At 36.4% G+C, this 19,496-nt stretch overlaps 2 protein-coding genes across 8 annotated transcripts in view; one reads left to right on the top strand and one right to left on the bottom strand.

The window, feature by feature from the left end:
- Positions 1-2,617: 2,617 nt before the first annotated feature.
- LOC148190251 (uncharacterized) overlaps positions 2,618-19,496 on the top strand; it is a 34,941-nt gene continuing 18,062 nt past the window's right edge. Inside the window, exon 1 of one of the 2 annotated variants that reach the window (XM_088091331.1) lies at positions 2,618-2,783. The gene's annotated coding sequence lies outside the window, so the exon portion shown is untranslated. Of the gene's footprint in view, positions 2,788-19,496 lie in introns of both variants that reach the window. The other variant, XM_088091329.1, reaches the window with a different exon arrangement.
- pacsin1b (protein kinase C and casein kinase substrate in neurons 1b) overlaps positions 6,034-19,496 on the bottom strand; it is a 38,521-nt gene continuing 25,058 nt past the window's right edge. For all 6 annotated transcript variants that reach the window (XM_042508825.2, XM_042508832.2, XM_042508839.2 and 3 more), the window contains 8 exons: positions 15,601-15,757; positions 14,571-14,806; positions 12,898-13,053; positions 12,267-12,442; positions 12,045-12,165; positions 10,878-11,002; positions 9,885-10,081; positions 6,034-9,757 (listed from right to left, as the gene is read on the bottom strand). In XM_042508825.2, coding sequence (XP_042364759.1) covers positions 9,648-9,757; positions 9,885-10,081; positions 10,878-11,002; positions 12,045-12,165; positions 12,267-12,442; positions 12,898-13,053; positions 14,571-14,806; positions 15,601-15,757 — 1,278 coding nt within the window. In that variant the 3' untranslated portion in view covers positions 6,034-9,647. The remainder of the gene's footprint in view (positions 9,758-9,884; positions 10,082-10,877; positions 11,003-12,044; positions 12,166-12,266; positions 12,443-12,897; positions 13,054-14,570; positions 14,807-15,600; positions 15,758-19,496) is intronic.

Here is a 19,496-nt window from a genome sequence, read left to right as displayed (position 1 = left end):
CGTGACACAGTGCAGTAATAGCCTGTTAGTGTTAAGATCTAGTTGAGATTCTCCTGACGTTACTGAGATTTAGAAATGATGGACAAACTATGTCAGGGACAGAACAAATAAGCACCTGGAGGGCTCAGAGATCAGTGAGCAAAGCTATAAAGTTGCATGGTAAGCAATGAAAATACACCAGTGTCTTTTGTAAGCTGTTTTTATAACTTTTTAGCAAGATGCTCTAAGTAATTTAAGTTGGTCTTTTATTGTGGAAAGTAAATAACGGAGGGCCTTTAATGCGCTGCTGTGACGATGGATAAGCGATCAAAAAACAGTGTACACTGAGGAAAAAGGTAATGCCAGCACACTTACTCTATGCCACACAAGTTCAACGAAGACATCGTTTCAGTCCGACTGGGATCTGTCAGTTTTCAGTCCCAGAGGTCGCTGCTCTGATAACACTTGGACACACACTGAAGTAGCAACTTGCCATTCACTAGGAAGCCTAAATGACACCTTAATTTCCAAATAAATATCTTGCTGTATTAAAGAGGACCTGAAACTATTGGTTGACACCTCGAACACCTTAGGAAAATATTTACTGAGGTAATAAATCAAGTGAATTATAGGGTCATTTCCTCAAAGACTTAGAAACAGTCAGACTTCGTTTTTCAACCATTGCCCAGTGCCCCTGCTGGACATTAAAAGGAATGCAGGTTTTAGGCATTTTCTTCACTTTTCAGACCTGAACCTGACCTATTTTACGCAGTCTATAGTGAACACTGACAATGTGTGCATGTTTGTTTTAAGCATAAAGCACCACTGTTCCTATAAAGTACAGTCTACAGAGCAGCTAGCATGACTTTACACTCTTGCTCTTGTCAAAACTCAACCCAGCTATATTAATTTTTTTTAATTTATTTATTCTTTTTAAAATCAAACAGTTGATGTCATGTCACTTTTAAAGACAAACAGGGCAGAGCCAGTTATATAATTAGCTGTTTGCTAATTCAACCAGAAATAAATAATTAAATAATTGGATCTGAACTGTGTAATCTGAAAGACAGGAAACTTTACTGGGGGGAAAAGCTGTTCTGAAATAAAGACAGACTGAAAATAAAGATTGACGGAAAAGAGCTTGAAAGGAACAAAAATTACTTACAGTAAACTTTTATTTTGAAAGGAAGCTGGGTTAAATAACATTATGCTTCTATTGGATTATTTCACACTTTCATAGTTCTTTATTTTGTCTGGAATTACTCATATGAGTATGTTATTCTTATACATTTAAGTTTATGATTTCACACTCACTTAAAATATTGCTTATTTTATATTTTGGGAGATTACCTCAACGCCTGCCTGAGCGAGGAAGGATATCCAGGCTTCAAACAGGACTCAATAAACTTTTTTTCTAACTGAATCTGCATCTGTGTGATGTTTCTAACTCAAAAAGGGTGTGTGATAATTGTAAAATCAGCAATGTGTGGTTTGGAAAGCAGATTAAACCCACCTTTAACAGTTATTGGCAGATGAACAATCGATATGTGATACTTTTTTTTATGTGTAATTTGTTTTTGTTTTCTTCTCAGCATTAACTGTTCTTTCTTCTTTCTTTCATGTAGACCAACAGGTTTTTAAATGTGTCATAACTGCTCTTACTTTGAACAGTGCATATCTGCCAAGAAAAGCTGGCCTTTAGCGATAATGACCAGTTCAGTCTTGCAGATAAAGTGTGTCGTGGTAAACTTATCCCTACATGTATCTTTAAGGGTCTTTAAATCCCACTGTGAGGACACATGAATTAGGATCAAGTGGAACTAAGATGTCAGACTGACTGTAAATTATCACTGTGGTAATGTGATAATGCACTGACAATTATGGAGCTGTAGAAAACAAACCGAGTTACTTCTGCACTTCAATGTGCTGCAGGTTGACTTTATTAGTAAGCCTCACCCACTTCTACACCGCTGCTAATAACAACAGCCGTTTTAAATCAAATTATAATATGTTGGAAAATAATTTGCCATAGAAATGTCATAGTATCCCATACAAATATCTTGGTATAATATGATATGCATACTGTATGTCATTAAATTATTATTTTCTGCATTGCATTGAGTAATAACGTATGGATGTTGCATTGCTTATACCTTGGCTGTGATAACAATAACAATAATAATAATAATAATAATAATAATAATAATAATAATAATAATAATAATAATAATAATAATAATAATAATAATGATAAACAACTTTATTGATGCAGCACTTTTCATAACAAGGTTACAAAGTGCTTTACTGAAGAAAAAAACCCAACCCAGAAGATTAAAACAAAACCTCAATAAAACAGCAACAAAATAAATGCAAACAACACGGTGAGGAATAATGTGAATTTTTTTAAAAAGTAGAATAAAATGTACAAATATATCATAAATATTAAATGGCCTCTCCAATATTTAAAAGTAAAAACAAAAACAATGCAACACGTGACCTTTAACCTTATAAACTGGGAGCGCGTGCTGGACTCTGCGGGCTGTCCCAGGAACAAAAAACTCGCGGACGCTTCTCTTTTGTAGCCAGCGGGGTAACAAAAACCAGCGCACCCTTCAGCAACACTTCCGTTTGGCGCCAAAAGCTCGCATACGCAGTTAACAGTGGACTTTATGGACAATATTTACAACTTGGATACATTTTAAAATTAAAACCCTTCATTGTTTTGAGGGGTGGACCCTTACGGAGTCAAGGAATACCAATATTCGACGAATGGACATATTTTCGGACTTTATGAGGCTTCAAAGGTAGGTGAGTCAGCACTTTGTGTCTCTTGTTTAGGCTACTATTATTTGAATAAATTGTGAATTATACTTTGGTGCTTTTTGGTTTCCCTGAACTGAACTGGAACTGGAAGATTAAATTTGGAGAATATAACCGAGCTAACGATGTCCAAAGTTTAATGTTGCATAAATATCTTGATGCGGGATGCTAGCACGCTAAAACCGGGCTAGCTCAGATGTTTTTGCAGCCAACACTTCCTCTGAAGTCAGGCGACCATCCTCGGCTCTTTCTTGTTAATATTAGCCTTTAATTTATAGTTTTAGTGATACATGGAGGGACGGAGAGTGGTGCTGAAAGTGCAGTTGAAAAGTGTTTGCTGCTAGCTTGTCCTAGTTTGTTACGAATAATAATTTTAGCGTAACAAATTGCCATTATTATTATTATTGTTTTATGTCGTACTACAGTTGTGTATGTGGTTTGTGCAAATGCGTTACACCAGCTCGGTACAATTAAACGCTATGCTGTGAGATTTGATATGATAACCTAACCATCTCAGGAAATACTGCAGTTTCAAGGCATCACAGTTTAAGGCATTACAGATTTATTGTTATATGTTATATTTTTGTGTTAAAAGTCTCCCCTTTGGAAATAACTAAAGATTTTCCTTCAGGTAGCTTTTTTTTAATTCAAAGCAAGTGTCCACAGTATTATAACCATCAATTTTAATGACACAGTATACCTTAAAACCGGTAAACCACCACAACTTAAGTACAATTAATGTCAAACACCGCTCTGTCTCTGTTTTATTACTTAAAAATGTATAAGGCTAGGAAGTGGATAATTACAATGTAATATACATAGGCTATACCAAACTTGATGTCAATGGCATGCCACCAAAAATAAGATTAAAGAAGTCTAAGTATAATATGTTGGGAAAAAATAGTATAGTATGCCATAAAAACGTAATAAAAAAATCATAGCATCCCATAAAAGAAATATTGTAGCATGGTATGTTTTAAATATGTTATTAAATTATCATAAAAAGCCATAGTGTGTCATAAAAAAGTTACGGTATATCATGTCATGAAAGGTGAGTGTGTGCACCTTTTCATATGCTGGCTCCCCAAAATGGCACTCAATCATCAAAACTGAAAGAACCCTTGATCTAAAAGCTGTTGAGTTTTTAAAAAGTTTTCCTGGAATATTTGATTACACAATTTGTTGATAGATAAATGGACCTCCCCAAATGTTGAATAGGTGATTAGAGCTTTGTATTATACCTTACGACTAATTAAACAATATCGTGTCTGTTTATCTTGAACAATGAATCTTTTCCCAACATGTGACAGAATGAGTCACTTTGCTTGTCAGAGGCTTACAAATAATAATATGTAGAAATTTAATAATAATAAAAGAGAAACTGTTGTAGTAATTGTCGTAACTGTACAGTAGTGGAACTGTTGCCAAGATGTGAGTGTCAGTTTGGCCAGTTGCCAACAGGAAAAAGAAAAACACACACCGCCCAGCCACAAAACGTTCTCAGAAAAGCAAATAGTAACAGTTGAAATGCTTTTTTTGCTTTTTCTCAGGGTTGACTTGCATACAGGTCATATGAGGTCTCAGGAAATGCCAAAATATCAGCAAAAAATCTTTATTGTCATCAACAGTAATTTCCATGATGACTAATATCCATTCAGCTATTACAACCAATCATGAGCATATTGAAGTTTTAAGGAACAAACAATGGGGAAGTCCTGTGGCACTGTGGTAATTTTGTTGGCTTGTGTTTGAGGTCCATTAACTGGCTGCAGGTGTGTTGATTGAGCAGGGTGATACTGGAGGATTGTTGTTGTTTGTGACTCAACATGATGATTAATGTGTTGAAAAGCTGACTGTGGTCACTACTGACCTCTAGTGTCAGAAAATGTTACTAAATTAAACCCAGGAGGCCACAGCAGATGGGAGCCACAGCCTTAACCTTAAATTAAGTCTTTCTCAGACTAGATTAAAGGTGAGGAAGTTCAGGCTGTCACCATTTAATACTTCAAATTCGCTTTAAAGGAGGCACTGCTCACTGGAGATGTTGAGACATGTGAGCTCAAATCCCCAAACCGGAAAACTGAGAAACAAGATTCATCATCTTTGAAGCCTCCAGCATCATTTATTTATATTCTGTTGGAGTTGTGTGACAAGCTATATAAGTTTTGACTTTGCGTTTTAAATTTTAATGTTTTTGGTTTGACTTTATGGACTTTAGTTAAACTGAGCACTGTGATTTGTATATTGATTTTGAAGTTGCATTTAAGGTGCTCATTAGAAATTCAGGCCTTTTAAAATGCGACATCATATCCAGCTCAAATTGTCACTCCATTTGGTGAGTGGCACAACTTGAATATTGTATGTCTTCCCTATACTATGGCATAAAGTAACTAAGTGCAGTTATGCAACTACTGCATGTAAATGCAGTTTTGAGGCACTTGTATTTTACTTGATTTTTTAAATTTTTTTATGCTACTTTATACTTCTACTTAAGGAAATTTCAGAGGGAAGTATTGTAATTTTTGCTCCACTACAATTATCTGACAGCTACAGTTATTTATTCTGCAGATTTTACAATATAAGTTGTCTTCTAGACCCTTAATAACATTTTGGAGAGGCCTAACTCTTTGTTTTGAAACTATACTAAACTACCTTAACTGTATGAAAAGGTTATAAACCTAGCTCTTCCTTCCCGTAAAGTGATGCTTACAAATTAATGCATCAATGACTGACTGTTTCTGGTTAAACAATAACGAAAGGTCTATCTCTGTAGTGATCATTTCCATAATGTTGTCAGACACTTCTAATAATAATCTGAGCCATTCAGTGGCAAAAACCAGCACTTAAAGTGGGCGTAAATTGACACTGTAAACCTGAGTGTTGCAGCCTGTTCTGCAGCTGCCAGCTGCGGCCCTGTCGCTCAATACTGGACCGATTTAAATACATGTTGTTCCCAGTAATCACATAGACACAAAAACATGGGCAAATAGGATCCAGGTTGAATAATACCAAACTCACCCTCTAATGCATTGGCAACAATAACCCAATAATTTAAGATCTAATAGGATGACACAGGGGCAGTTTTGGATTTTTTTGGGATAATGTGTGATTTGCTGATAATGTTATTTATGCATTTTCTGATATCCAATCCAAGACTTTTCCTTGTAATGACGTATAAATAATGGATCCTTACTCAACCACTGTTTCCACAGTATCATGTACTTAACATTATCAAATTGTACATAACATTTTTATTTCACAGAGTCTCGTATGATGCCATCTTTTATTTTCGCGTGTGCAGATGAACAGGCACTACAGTTTGGAAATTACAGCACTATGCTAAAAAAAAGAGAGAAAGCCCTCAAGGAAGTTTTCCTCAACATTGCTGATAAATGTTTCCAGACAGAAAAGACAGAAGCATTTGAGTATTTTTCTTTTTAAATATGATTTACCGTTCTTCAGTGTATCGCAGGGGTTTCACAGTGGATGTTGCAGTCGAAGCTTTTACACACTCTTACAGTACACTTGTTAACAGTCCCATTCTGCTTCAAGTCTTTAAATCCATATCATCTTCAGTCAGACAAAGAGGGCCCGTGTGTGGTGTTGGTGTAAAGTGAGATGGAGAAGCAGGAGTCAGATTCTGTGGAGGCGAGCTCACTTTGTTAAACACGATGGTTGAGAGTCTTTGGAGTGGCGGGGTGGAGGATTTTATAGTAAGGCAATATTTATTTCACCCCTCTGAGCCCGGTGCTTACAAGGAGCAACACTTTTTAAAAGCACACAGAAGCACAAGCGCAGTACAAGAAACATTTCCCTCCTGGATCTTATAAAAATGAACTCCTCTCATGCAGCAGGAAAAGGCAAAATGTCTCATCAATATTTCAGAGACGGATCCTCTTTCTGCTTTTTTTGTGCAGCACTCGTTGAAGCCTTTTCTATCTGCGTCAGTAAGACTACCTTCCTCGTAGACAAAGGTGTACCTTTCACCTGTGGTAACCAGGGGCAACAAACCAATCAACATGTACTGTACTGCCACATGCACTCCTGATCTTTTTTTGTATAAAGTTTTCTGATTAAAACATAACATTTAACTATCGATACGCATGTATATTAACCCCATCACTTGTCTTGTGCTACTTTCAGACACCTTTTAACAAGTGTTTAAACCTTTGCATCCTGAGCATACTGGTTTTATTTCTTTCAAATAAATGAGGAAAAAAAGCTATGAGCAACTTGATAAGAAATGTTCCACAAATTGTAACAAAATAGATTTTAATTAAGTTAAGTTTTTCAATTGTTTTTTAATTTTAAGATTATTTAAAAATAAATAAATGAAAGGAAAAAATGTTAAGGGAAAAAAAACTAGGAAAATGTATAACTAGCCCCATAACTATGTTTATAATTACCATAATTAGATATTTTCAATTACATTTTTAACATCTTTAAGTACCTTTTACAGGTAATTTTATTGGGGTTTTTTATCTTCTTTTTACTAATTTCTTGTTAATTTTAGGGTCATATCTTCTTACTGTAAGTTTCTCATTGAGAAATAAAGCCAGTTTGCTCAAGGTTCAATGGTTAGCCTGAAGTTTGTTGCACATTACAATAGACCAATCAGACAATGTTACACAAATAATCATCATCTGGATAAGAGTTTTAAATCAATCAAAAAACAGTCAATAATTTGGGAGGAACAAATTGCAGCCATGCATTGGATCAGTTCAGATCAGAGCAGTAAACAGTGTGTGGGAGCAACAACATGCACATAATAATCACAGAGACATTTACTCATAGTAAAAAGTCTCATTAACTGCAGAAAAATAAATAAAATCTTGTTTGTGAAATGAAGCTATTTCCAGGCAGGTTTTGTTCAAGGCGCCGGTGTTATTATTAACATTGTCTGCACATAAAGGCAGGACGAGGAGACACTAACTGAAATGTAATAGCTATAATAACAGGCACCATGTCAGTAATGGGTGTGACAGCGGAGGTTAATGTAAACAACTCTTGCACTGTTTGGTAGAGTACATATTTCCATTTCAAAGCGAGAATCTGCTGAGTGACTGTGTGTGTTTACTGATGATGGGCTGTTTTTTTAATCTTGGCTCAAAATGCTAATCCAGTGACATGCTATGGAGTGCAGCAGGAAAACAACTAAATGCATTAAAGGAATAGTTTGACATATGCTTATTATTTTTATTTACTTTTGCAGAGTTAGGGCACGGTCACACATGAGCAAATGCAGATGAGTGACCCTCACCTGTTGGGGTCATATTCATGCTTAATATGTGCAGTAGTGGAAAGCTAGCTTGCTTCTAAATACTGCAAAATACAATTGTATTTGTATATTTTCCATGTTCTTCAATGCCTATCTTTCGACTCACTGCCAAACAGCAGTCATCAGTATTTTTTATGGCCAATATCATAGAATGTCACCTGGTTAAACACATTTGATGTTTAGTAATAACCAAGTACAGGATGCCAAGATGATGCAGATTTATTTCAATGGAGTTGCTCACCTGGCGCACACACCAAAAACAAGTTTCTAGCTTCCAGGTCTACTTTCACTTTACATCCTGTTTGAATTATGCCATAATTTACAAAAAGTGTGTTTGTCAATTTAAAAGAGAATTTTGCAGGAAAGTCGCAATTTGATGTTTAACTGTCCAAATTTAAGACTGAAAATATTGACATAGAACAACTACATTAGTTGTATAGGTGACGTCTCACTGTTATCTCTCACTGAAGCTAATTGTCTTGCTCATCCTTTTGCTTCCCGGCTGATAAAAAGACCAGGATTCACTGGATGAAATATATCAAGTAAATTGACTTAATATCTGTGTGTGGAGCTAAGTCATAGTTAGGTAGCCAGTGTAGGTGAAGTATATTGCAAGACGAGAGATTTAGTTTGCTGAGTGGCTTTACACAAAACTAAATACTACTATGACAAACAAACTTATATCAAACTTTGACTTTCTTAAAAAATGTCTTAAGTTGACAAATATCATATGTATTTTATGGCACAATTTAACACGATGAAAAAAAAAGAATTTTTCGCCATTGACTACTGTATATTTTTTTTTCCATAATATGGTCTGATGGGGAACACCCGAAAAGGAGGGACTTCACTTCTCTATCATTTGTCAACAAATTCCCGCTATTTAACTCCATATAAACTCCATATGATAATATTAAACATGTTTGATTTTATTGGAAAGTTCTGACTTAAGACAGCTCTGAGCTTTATGAGCACCTCACATCAAATGATCAACATCATGAGAGCGTGCAGCAACTTCAGCAAAACTTCTAATGACTCTAATGATTTTATCCTGATATTGGAAATTTGTCTGCAACAAAATTTTGAAAAGAAGTTTGTTTCGCAAAATGTCAAACTATTCCTTTAATGCTAAACATTTAAATATTTCATTGAGGGGAAAAAACACTGTATTCAATGAGAAAAAAACTGTACAAGCATCCAGACTGTAAAAAAAGATTAAAATATATACATAAAATGCACAATGCATAACTCATTCTCTTTATCCAGGCACAACTGACGATACCATATCAATACTGTGATGAGAGAACATACTGTATGGCATGTTAGCGTTACGTCTGAAATCAAACACACTGAAACACAATAGAGACTAAAATATTTTGCTTCAGTTGCGGTATGTTGATGATGATCCTGAAAGACTCTTCTTTGTGATGAGTGCGGAGATGAAGACAGCTCATTGTGCCCGACGGGAAGAGGAAGCTTTGCTTTCAAGTCTCTGGCAATGTGCAGTTATGACTGGACGGTTCAGTCTGGGTTTGCCCTCCGATGAAACAAGTGTCCTCAAATGGAAAAGCTAAATCGGCTCCACGTAATTGGCCGGATAAAGACCCAGCTGGCCGTTGTCTAGACGACCTTTACACCAGCCCTGTTCGTCCTCCTCCTCCAGCTTTGTCAGCTCGTCCCCTTTGTTAATGAAAGGACACAGAATTGTACTACAATTCTAATACGTTCATAAATCAAATTCTTGCTTGTTTGTGTTGTAAAAGCAACTGCAGGGATTCATAGTTTTATCCCCAGGTGTCACACTCACCTGCTCTGAAGCTGAGCTCGTCCTGCTCTTGGCCGTCATAGTCGTACAGCGCTCTCACTCTCACGCCTTTGCTCACGTCTTCGTCAAAGGGGTTCGTCCCTCCGTTGGTGTCGTTGCCTGAGTTCGGGGCTGTCTGGTCCTCGTCCGACCACTCTGTGGAGGCCGTGTAGGCCTGGTTTTTCTCATAGCTGCTGACACTGAACATCAAACATGTAAACCCTGCTTAACCCTCCTGCACTGTTTCAATTTATGACCAATTACATTTGGTACAAAAAATTTACCCTGTTAAAAAGTGTAGTGTAAGTGTTAATTCATCTTTTAGGATTTTAAAAAATACAGGTAAATTGCCCAATCTGGCAAAACAAAAAAAGTAAAATTTACAAAAATTCATCCAGGACCACAGAATGAAAGCCTGAAATTATGGGATGCATGCTTTTATGCTGGAATGACAGTGGGATAGTTTTAATGGGTTTTAGTGGTACAAAAAATGTACCAATAGTGCTATAAGGGAGTTTTTCATTTCTACAGTGTATTATAGACATACTCTATGAATGGAGGCTAAAATCTAAAGGAGAAAAACAAAGCAAACACCTTTGCCAAAATGTACGCAATATGCATTACCACAGCCAAAATGATCAAAAAATTAAAGTTGAAAAAAAAAAATGTACCAATAGTTGTATGAGGGTTAAACAACTAATGGTACTACAACTACTGTTACTATTAATACAGTCATGGTAAGATGACAATAGTTAAACTACTCACTTATAAAACCCTTCTGAATAAAACTATTTTTTGTAAATATTGATAAAAATACAACCACATATTAAATATTAATTAGACACTATTGAAGAGAGACAGATTATACCAGATGTAGTATGTGAGGACACACAAATAATTTACATTATCTCTGGGCATCAGGAATATTACAGCATATTTTTAGAGGATCTAACATCTGATAAATGAATATAAAGATATACCAGTGTTTAATCTCACCTTCCGCGGTCTCCAGCTTGAGCGTGCTCTACTGCTGTTGTGACGTTAGTCAGCATGACTCCATCACTGGCTTTCTTTGACTTTTCTTTCTTGGAGATGTTATGGGTAAGATCTGGGTTGTATTCCTGCAAAGATACAAAACATGTTCATCTTTGGATTTATTGGCATTGCACAGGAACTGCTGTTCAATTCCTGGTATCTCCTATACTCATTTATCACTGATAAGGGACAGGTTCTGGCTACCACACTTAATTTTGAACCGTGAGCCAAAAAATAATTTGGCTCTAAACCTGAAATGTTGGTTTCCCAGCTGAAACTAAGATCAGATTTTCTTGACCTGAAATGTGAACTGTGACAACATCAGCTGGGGTGTCATATTCTTCAGGTTGGCTTGGTGTGTTATGGCCTTAAGTCTTCTTTTTATTTCTTGTTGTTCCTTTTTTGTGGTATGAACAAATACTTTTTTGGATTTAAATATTTTCCTTCTGTTCTGCATTGTATAGTGTCTTCCGTCCTTGATTACAAAGTAGGGGTTGACAGATTATAGGCCTGGCCGACTGTCGGAGCGGATATTTGGCATTTTGCAGATTATCTGCATCAGGATTTTATTTAATGGATGCTGATAAAATTGATTAATGAAAAACTGCATATTACACTCAACCAGCACCAGGGAAGGCAGTCTGCAACACATGCAAAGAAAGTATCAACATTGGAGGAACTTTTACTTTGTAAAACCTCAGGGAACTATTTTTATTTATTGATATTTTAATTTAAATTTTCACTGAATTTGATAAATAAATAGTTGCTGGGATCTTGCTGAATATGATATTAAAAGACTCAGTTTTAATTTGCTACAGGCATTTAAACAAAGTTTTGTGTTGGAGTTTCTAAATTGAACTAAATTGAAAAATGACAAATATTTTTTTGTTATTATAAAAGCATATTGGTTCCAAATATAGGTTATTGGTCTCATTAACTACTAATAATTGGTATTGCTGTTGGCCCTGAAAAAACAATATTGGTCGACCCCTACTAGAAAGAAAGTGATAAGCACACTTCCCAAAATATCAGACTATTCCTTTAATGATTGGATAGCAAATATATCAGAATACTGCAGGTCTTCAGAGATGGATCTTATAATAGAAGTTTCTTATTGTAATTCTGTACCTCAAACTGTGGCCAGTTCATATGCATGCCGGGGCCGTGGATGTTACTGAACCATTTAAGGTCTTCCTGTGGGCTGGACGATGTGATGGTGCGTTCAAGTTCTCTGTACACTGTAGTATAACTGTGCAAAGACAGCAAGGATTTAGTGTTCAAGTAAATACTGATCAGATCATGAAGTCTGATCATATCACACGTCATATAGAATTTATCAACGTCCCAAACCTTTGGTCTTCTGTGAGGTTGAGGTGGCGTTTGACATCCAACAGCACCTCCCTGAGGAAGCTCAGCCTCTTCTCTTCAAACTGCTGGCACTGATCAAACACCTGCTCCATGTTTTCCATGTACTGCGGAGTGCATTTACTCAGCTCATCCAGGGCCTTCTCATACTTCTCCTTGGCCTGGGTGGTAACACACACAAGCAACAAACTCTGAACAGCCTGAAATGTGTTATGTTATATCTCACTGACACAGGAATGAAAAATCTTTTAATGACACAGCATGCTCCTTTTCTGCAGTCAAAAGTGAACTCTATTCACCTTGAGAGAGCAATACATGTGTATTCAAGCACAAGAAAGAATCATAGTTCAGGAATGTGAAAGTCGAGGCAGTGCAGAGTCCACTACAGCACAGAACAGCTGACGTTACAGTGGTGGGGGAAGTGTGGTATTCAGTAACACATTAATAATGCTACACTGACTACAGCCTTTATAACACTTGGCCCAGAGAAAGCAGCTCTACATCTTGAAATAGCCTGAGAGTAGATTTGCTTTTCGCCTGACTGTGGGAAACAATTTTTGCATAACGGTGACTCTACACACAGACCTGTTAGAGATGCAACAGTCGATGCTCTCACCTTCTGTGAGTCTTGTTTGCACTTGTCCACTTTCTCGTGGAGTTTCTTTTGCTGGTCAGCGGTCACGGAGGCCTCTCCCTTACTGTTGGCCTCTCTAGTGGACGCCAGCTTCTCCTCTTTACATGCAATGTGGTAGGACTTCTTGGCAGCCTCAAGCTAAAGATACAACATAATATAAACAAAACTCCAAAACTTTTTGTGCACCAATCATGTGTGCTGTGTAAATCTGTACATGTGAGAAATACCTAATATGCAAGCATATAATTACTGGTTTTGAACTTGCCTTAAATTGGGCTGCAACTAGAGCCGGGCAATATAACAATATCATATTGATATATTGATATAGTTGTAGATTTTGGATATTCTAATATCTTAATATAAGTGTTGTCTTCTCTTGGTTTTAAAGGCTGTATTACAGCACAGTGATGACATTTTCTGAATTTACCATGCTGTTCTATTAGTTGTATTGTTTGCCTTTACCCACATTATACCCTCATTACTGGTTATTATTTATTTCAAATGTCTATTTATCACAAATGTCATAGTGTAAATATTTTGTGGAAACACCATTAGCCAACACAATCATCAACAATATCAATATGGAGGTTTTTGGTCAAAAATAATGTGATAATTTTCGCCATATTGGCCACTTGCAACTAATGATTATTTTCATAAGTGATTGATCTGACGATATATTATCTTGCTTAAGAAATCGTGTAAAATGCTCATAAAGCCCAAGGTTCTGAAATTGCTTGTTTTGTCTGACCAGCAGTCCCAGACTTAACAATAGTGAGTTTAATATCAGATAAGATATACAAATTGTCACAATTTAGAAACTAAACTAAGAGAATTTTTCATATTTTTGCCTGTTTAGCATTATAAACTTTAATGATTTATTGATAATCTCAATAGCTGATTATTTTTCTAATTTTCAACAAACTTCTCTTTTAGGTCTTAAGTAAAGATGAAAGGATATAATGTGAAGTGACTGCAACTCAAAGTTGCCAGTTTCTTTATTGATTATAAAAGTTACAGAAAAATTACTTGAAATCATTGATTCAAGCTGATGCTATCATTAATTAAATAAAAGGTCAGTGCTTCTGAAATACAATAATATACTCAACCCTATTTTATTTTATTTTATTTTATGTAACCTTTATTTAAATGTAGGCTAAAAATTTCTAAAAGGGAGTCCTGGCTGAGATGTGGAGATATGCAGCAGCACAGGAAAAAAACAAGTAGTTTTAAACAGACACAAAACAGAAAAAATATATAAAAAATCTCATGAAACAAACTGCAGTACAAGTCTTGTGTATCAAAAATATTTTTTCTAGTCATGCAGATGGTCTCGTTTTTAATTGTGAAATATCTGCTGCTAGCAGTGTTGAGAATAAAATGAAATTATTCTCTTGGTGCTCATGTCACGGAAAATTTCTTTTTGAGAATCATAAGAGCGACACGTCTTCTCAGAAACACTGTTGAGTTTTCCAAATGTAATTTTTCAAATCCATCTGCACCACAGAATAAATCCTATTTACCTCTGATGGCAGTCTCAGATGAAGATTTCACTGAACTGACCCTTTAAAATGAGTCCAATGTCTTTGGACAGTCTGAAAATACGTCCACTTGGCTGCACATGAATAGAAGAGTAAATAAAAAACACACTCTCTCACCTCTTTTAGCTTTTTGGCCCAGGGTTTCTGGGCCTTCTTGAAGCCCTCGTCTGCCTCTTTGGTTTCCTTGAATCCTCCCATCATCTGTTTGTGGTACAAGTCTTTCTGCCAGTTCTTCACCTTCTCAAAGTCGTCATTGATCAGGTTGTTTTTCACTTCCTGGTGAAGCTCGCTCACCTTCTCTGCCTCCGTCATCAGCCCCATCCAAGCTCGCTCTACTGTGCCGTACTGAGGCCCTGGTGTTGGAGGAGATGATGAGTGATGCATTAGATCAAAACGAAAACAGACACAGATATTAAAATGAATCTGAATTTACATGATATTAGGGCTGCAACTAACAGTTATTTTGATTATCGATTAATCTGTTGATTATTTTTTCGATTAATTGATGAATCGGATTTAAAAAAATAGAAATAATGATAAAATAAACATTTTTTTCTCCCATCACTTTGTTCAAAAACAGATTATCATTGACAACAGGGCAAAAAGTGCAGTGCGTTTACAGGCGGTTGCTTGAACATTAGAAATAATAAATGACTACCAAATCAAACATGAAACAATTCAAAAACTAAATCTTGACAGCTTTTACAACATACCGTTACGTTTCCTTACTTTAAAACTGAACATGCATCTTTTTTTGTCGAGACCTACCCTGATATTGAGCTCTCCTCCTCCTCACTTTCGCTTTCGTTTTAGATGCTGCATCATAACCGGCGTGCCATGCCGTGTCACTTTTGCATATTTTGCAACTAACACACTTCCTTGTTTTGTATAACGTGAAGTGCTCCCAACTTTTGAAGTTTTTGTACGAAACGTCCTGTATGCCTCCATCATGCCTCTTCAAAACCCTGGCTTCTCCCGTCTGCATGTGACATTAACAGTCCCGCAATATAGCGAGTGACGTAATAATTGGGCGACACAACGAATTGATAATTTTATTCATTGCCAACACATTTAATTATCAATTCTAATCAATTTTATAGATTCGTTGTTACAGCCCTACATGATATGAGTGTGAAACATTGCTCACCTTTATCAACCAGCTGTCTCCATCTCTTGGACCACTCGGTCAGCTGCTGTGAGTAGGCTTTCTCAATTTTGGCACGCTCCTGGATGCAGTTCATCAGGTCATTGCAGAGCCGGTGACCATCGTCAATCCGCTTCACTGTGCGTTTGTAGTTCCCGACCTTCATAAAAACAAAGTCTCAATATACTTTCAAATATATCAATGGAATAAGTCGGCATTATAGAATAAACTGTGAGAATACAGTGAAACATGCCCTATGTAATTTCCCAGAGCCTGAGGTGACATTTTTAAATAGTCCAGAATATCCAAAAAGTCAAAGCTATCCAGGTTATTATCATCTATGACAAAGAAAAGCACCAAATTCTGACATTTAAGAAACATGAAACCACCAAAAGTTTGGCTTTTTTGCTTAAGAAATATGAAAATAACATAGCAAATTATTTTTTTGTCAGTCAACTAATCAATGCGGCTGTAGATTTTATTAAGAAAACTGCCGTTGACTGTACCGCTGTGTGAGGTGCTGCCTCTAAAAGGAGCTCAGCCTGCAGGTGATGCATTGAAAATGCAGGAGAGAACAGCAGGGGAGAGACTGCTGGTGTGAGTAGACTTAAGCAATGAAAGCAGGGGGCGGTTTAATGTCATATAATTTACAGCTCTCAGTGGATGCAGGAGCAGTAAGAGTTCGCTGTTGGCTTTGCCCAGAGAGACAGAGCGAAAGAGAGGCTAAAATTCCCAAATAGCTGGATTTATTTCACAGTTTTGACAAAGAGAAACAAATAGACTGCATCTTTGCTGAATGTGTAATCTGTGTTTATCTATGCATCACCCCAGAAATGACACTCAACAAATCTGAGACGTGGACTAAATGAAAGCAGGCGGGGGGGGTGGATGATTGTATTCAACACCAGCGCTGTGCTTCAGCCGAGTCAGCGATCAGCAGGCAGCACTGCAGCAGCTCTGAGTGTCTGTGATGTAGTGACTGCGTGCAGGAAACAGACACCTTTGCTGCTCTGGCTGATTGCTGGTCGGCGAGAGGTGATGAGGATGAAACACAGCCGAGCCTGAGAGGAGATGGATTATAAAAGCCTGAAGTGACAATACGTCTTTTCTGTCGCAAATACTCATTAAGTGTATCTGTCACACACACTGTATCCAAACATGCAGCAACATGAGAGTCAATGTTATCTGTAACTTTCGATGTGCCAGGCTTTTTCCTGGTTTGAACACATGAACCAGCTCTCATAAATAATGGATGGGCTTCTGGGAACTTGTTGCTCAAATTACCCGGGACTGTTTGTACTCGTGTGGGAGAAACCAGTACAACATCCTGTCATCTCCAGCTAAAACAATAAATCACTTATTCATGAACACAATAATAATCTGCCAATATTCTGACAAATGATCAGCTGAGTCATTTTATAAGCAAACTTAACAGTCGCAGCTTCTCAGTTGTGATGATTTGCTGCCTTTTTTTGTCTTATGTGGTAGTGATCTGGATATTTGATGTGGCTGGATTATTTTTCGGACAAATCATAGTAACATGACATCACGTGAGGCACGTCACGTCATTTTCTCGTTTTCTTACTAAACCACTGTTTCATTGTAAAAAAAATTATTGTAATATTAGTCAATAATGAATGTTATCATTAGTTGCAACCCATACCATCATCCATCAATTAATAATTTTCTAACTGTTGTTCTTTTTAACGATATATTTATGCATCAGAAAATATTTGGTCTCACCAACGACAGTACCAGACTTTATTTATTTATTCATTCATTTTGAAAATCACAGGAAAAATAAAAATCTAACAAATGCAATTTTCAATTTAATAGGCTGGAGTCATATAAATACAATAGAACTTTATTAGGACCTTAAAAAATGAGAGGAGGAAGATTTTTTTTATTTTATATTGCAGATTGAAAACAGAGTTAAAATCTTGATAACGAAGCTGAACATTCAGTATTAATGCCAGGCATAAGAAAACAGAAGTCTTTTGTTGTTTGGGATTTAGAGAATAAATTTGAAATGTTGAGAGTAATGTTGAAATGTGGGGAATACAGTGAACTCCTCTGCTCCATCAAGTTATGTCTTGTTATACAACATATCCTCTGTATTGCATGCAGGTGTCTCCTTCTCCTTCTGAACAGATGCAATTTTTGGCATAATCCCTTTAAAGTCCTAAAGCTTATTACCGCACTGTGAGAAATAACTTTGATGTTATTAAAATGGATTCTGAGGTACAATTTCACCAACTCAACTACACAAAACATTTTGTAGAGGCAGCCATATGCGCTAATGTTAGTAGTTTGATTTATTCTCAAAAATTTGACTTTAGTACTAAGAGTCTGACTTTATTCTCAACATTTTGACTTTATTCTTATAATGAAAAACAAAAAAAAACTTCCTTCTTTCATTTTTCTCTCATTTTATCTCATTTTCCTCTATCCTGGCCTGAATATTCTTTAGATAGCCTGTGGCTTCAATTTGCAACAATTACTTGTATCTTCAAACAGGAGACAACTGAGGAGTCAGTACAGAAGTAACTGAGTACATGATGAATCTTGTACAGTGTCACTGCAGTGATTGGAGGCAGATACAGAGACTTTAGCTTGATAAGCCCAACACCTTAATTATGAAGAAGCCAGTACAGCTTCAACTGACATTAAACTTTTAAGGAAAGTTTAAGGAAATATTGTGGACATAACCTTGAACACTCTGTATTAACTGTGCACTAGCTAGAACTCTAACAACTACAACCAAATACACTGTACAAGCAAATTAATAAAGCAACTACACTATATTTATCATCCATACTGGTAACCTGTTTCTGGCATTGTATGTGTTGTATAGTGTAAAACTTAAAATATACGCCTCGTCACAATTAGGCGCCCAGTTCCTTTTACAAACCCGTTGTGGCTACACATTTTGACAAATAAAGGCCATGCAGTTCTTTGGATTTATAAAACTGGTTTGTTGGCTACCTGCTGGAGTTAACGCTAGTTAGCTGCTTAGATCATGTATACAAATACAGTATGTATATATGTTTGAACTTTTGTAAATGTCGACATGCTTTTCACAGATGTCTTGCTTCTTCTTGAATAAAATAAAGCCAATTTGCCCAGGTCTTAAAAGGTTAAATAAATAATTTGATTGTATTTCCCATCTTTGCTGAACAACAGTTTCGTGTGAAAGGAATTTAAAGCCCTTCCCATAGAAACCTGTCCCAAATATTAGCCTGTTGAGTTCAGTGATTTAAGAAAACAATAGCCTGGGCTATTAATTAAAGTTTTACAGTATTTACACCTTACTGTTTTCTAGTTTTTTATATTCTGCACCTTACTCATATGTAATTTTATTCTATTTGTATCTGCACTCTTCCAACTTTACATTGCAGTTGCTGCACAGCAATTTCCCTCAGAAGTGATGTCCCATCTTATCTTATCTTGTCTGGTCTTATCATATCTTATCTTAACTTCAAAGGCCTCATTTCTAAAAGCTTAAAACTGTGCATAAGGACTGTAGCAATTGCAATTGCAGCTCACGGAAAAAGACATCAGTGTCATCTCAGTGTCCACAGATGAGAAAGTAGTCGGCAGTTATTGGTGACAAGTCCTTGATGGTTTCTCCGAGAGAGCAACCACATTACTGGCTGAACCAAAGCAATAATTCATTTTTAATTGTCGCATTTAGTCAAACCATTGCAAGATTAGCTGGCACCGTCAACTCAATTAGAAATAATGGCACTAAAATGTTGTCTCTCATTATACTGAGTAATTAAAATTAAATGTCATCAGCAGATCTGTGCTACCTTGGAGATCAGGTGCTCAGTGATTGATCACTATTGATAAATCTGATTCAGTGCATCAAATTAAGTGTTCATGTGTAGTCTGTGAGG

The sequence above is a fragment of the Plectropomus leopardus genome, chromosome 2, assembly GCF_026936395.1.
Source record: "Plectropomus leopardus strain MGB_pleo_1.0 chromosome 2, ASM2693639v1, whole genome shotgun sequence".
Taxonomy (NCBI): domain Eukaryota; kingdom Metazoa; phylum Chordata; class Actinopteri; order Perciformes; family Serranidae; genus Plectropomus; species Plectropomus leopardus.
This window is presented reverse-complemented; position numbering and strand designations above follow the sequence as displayed.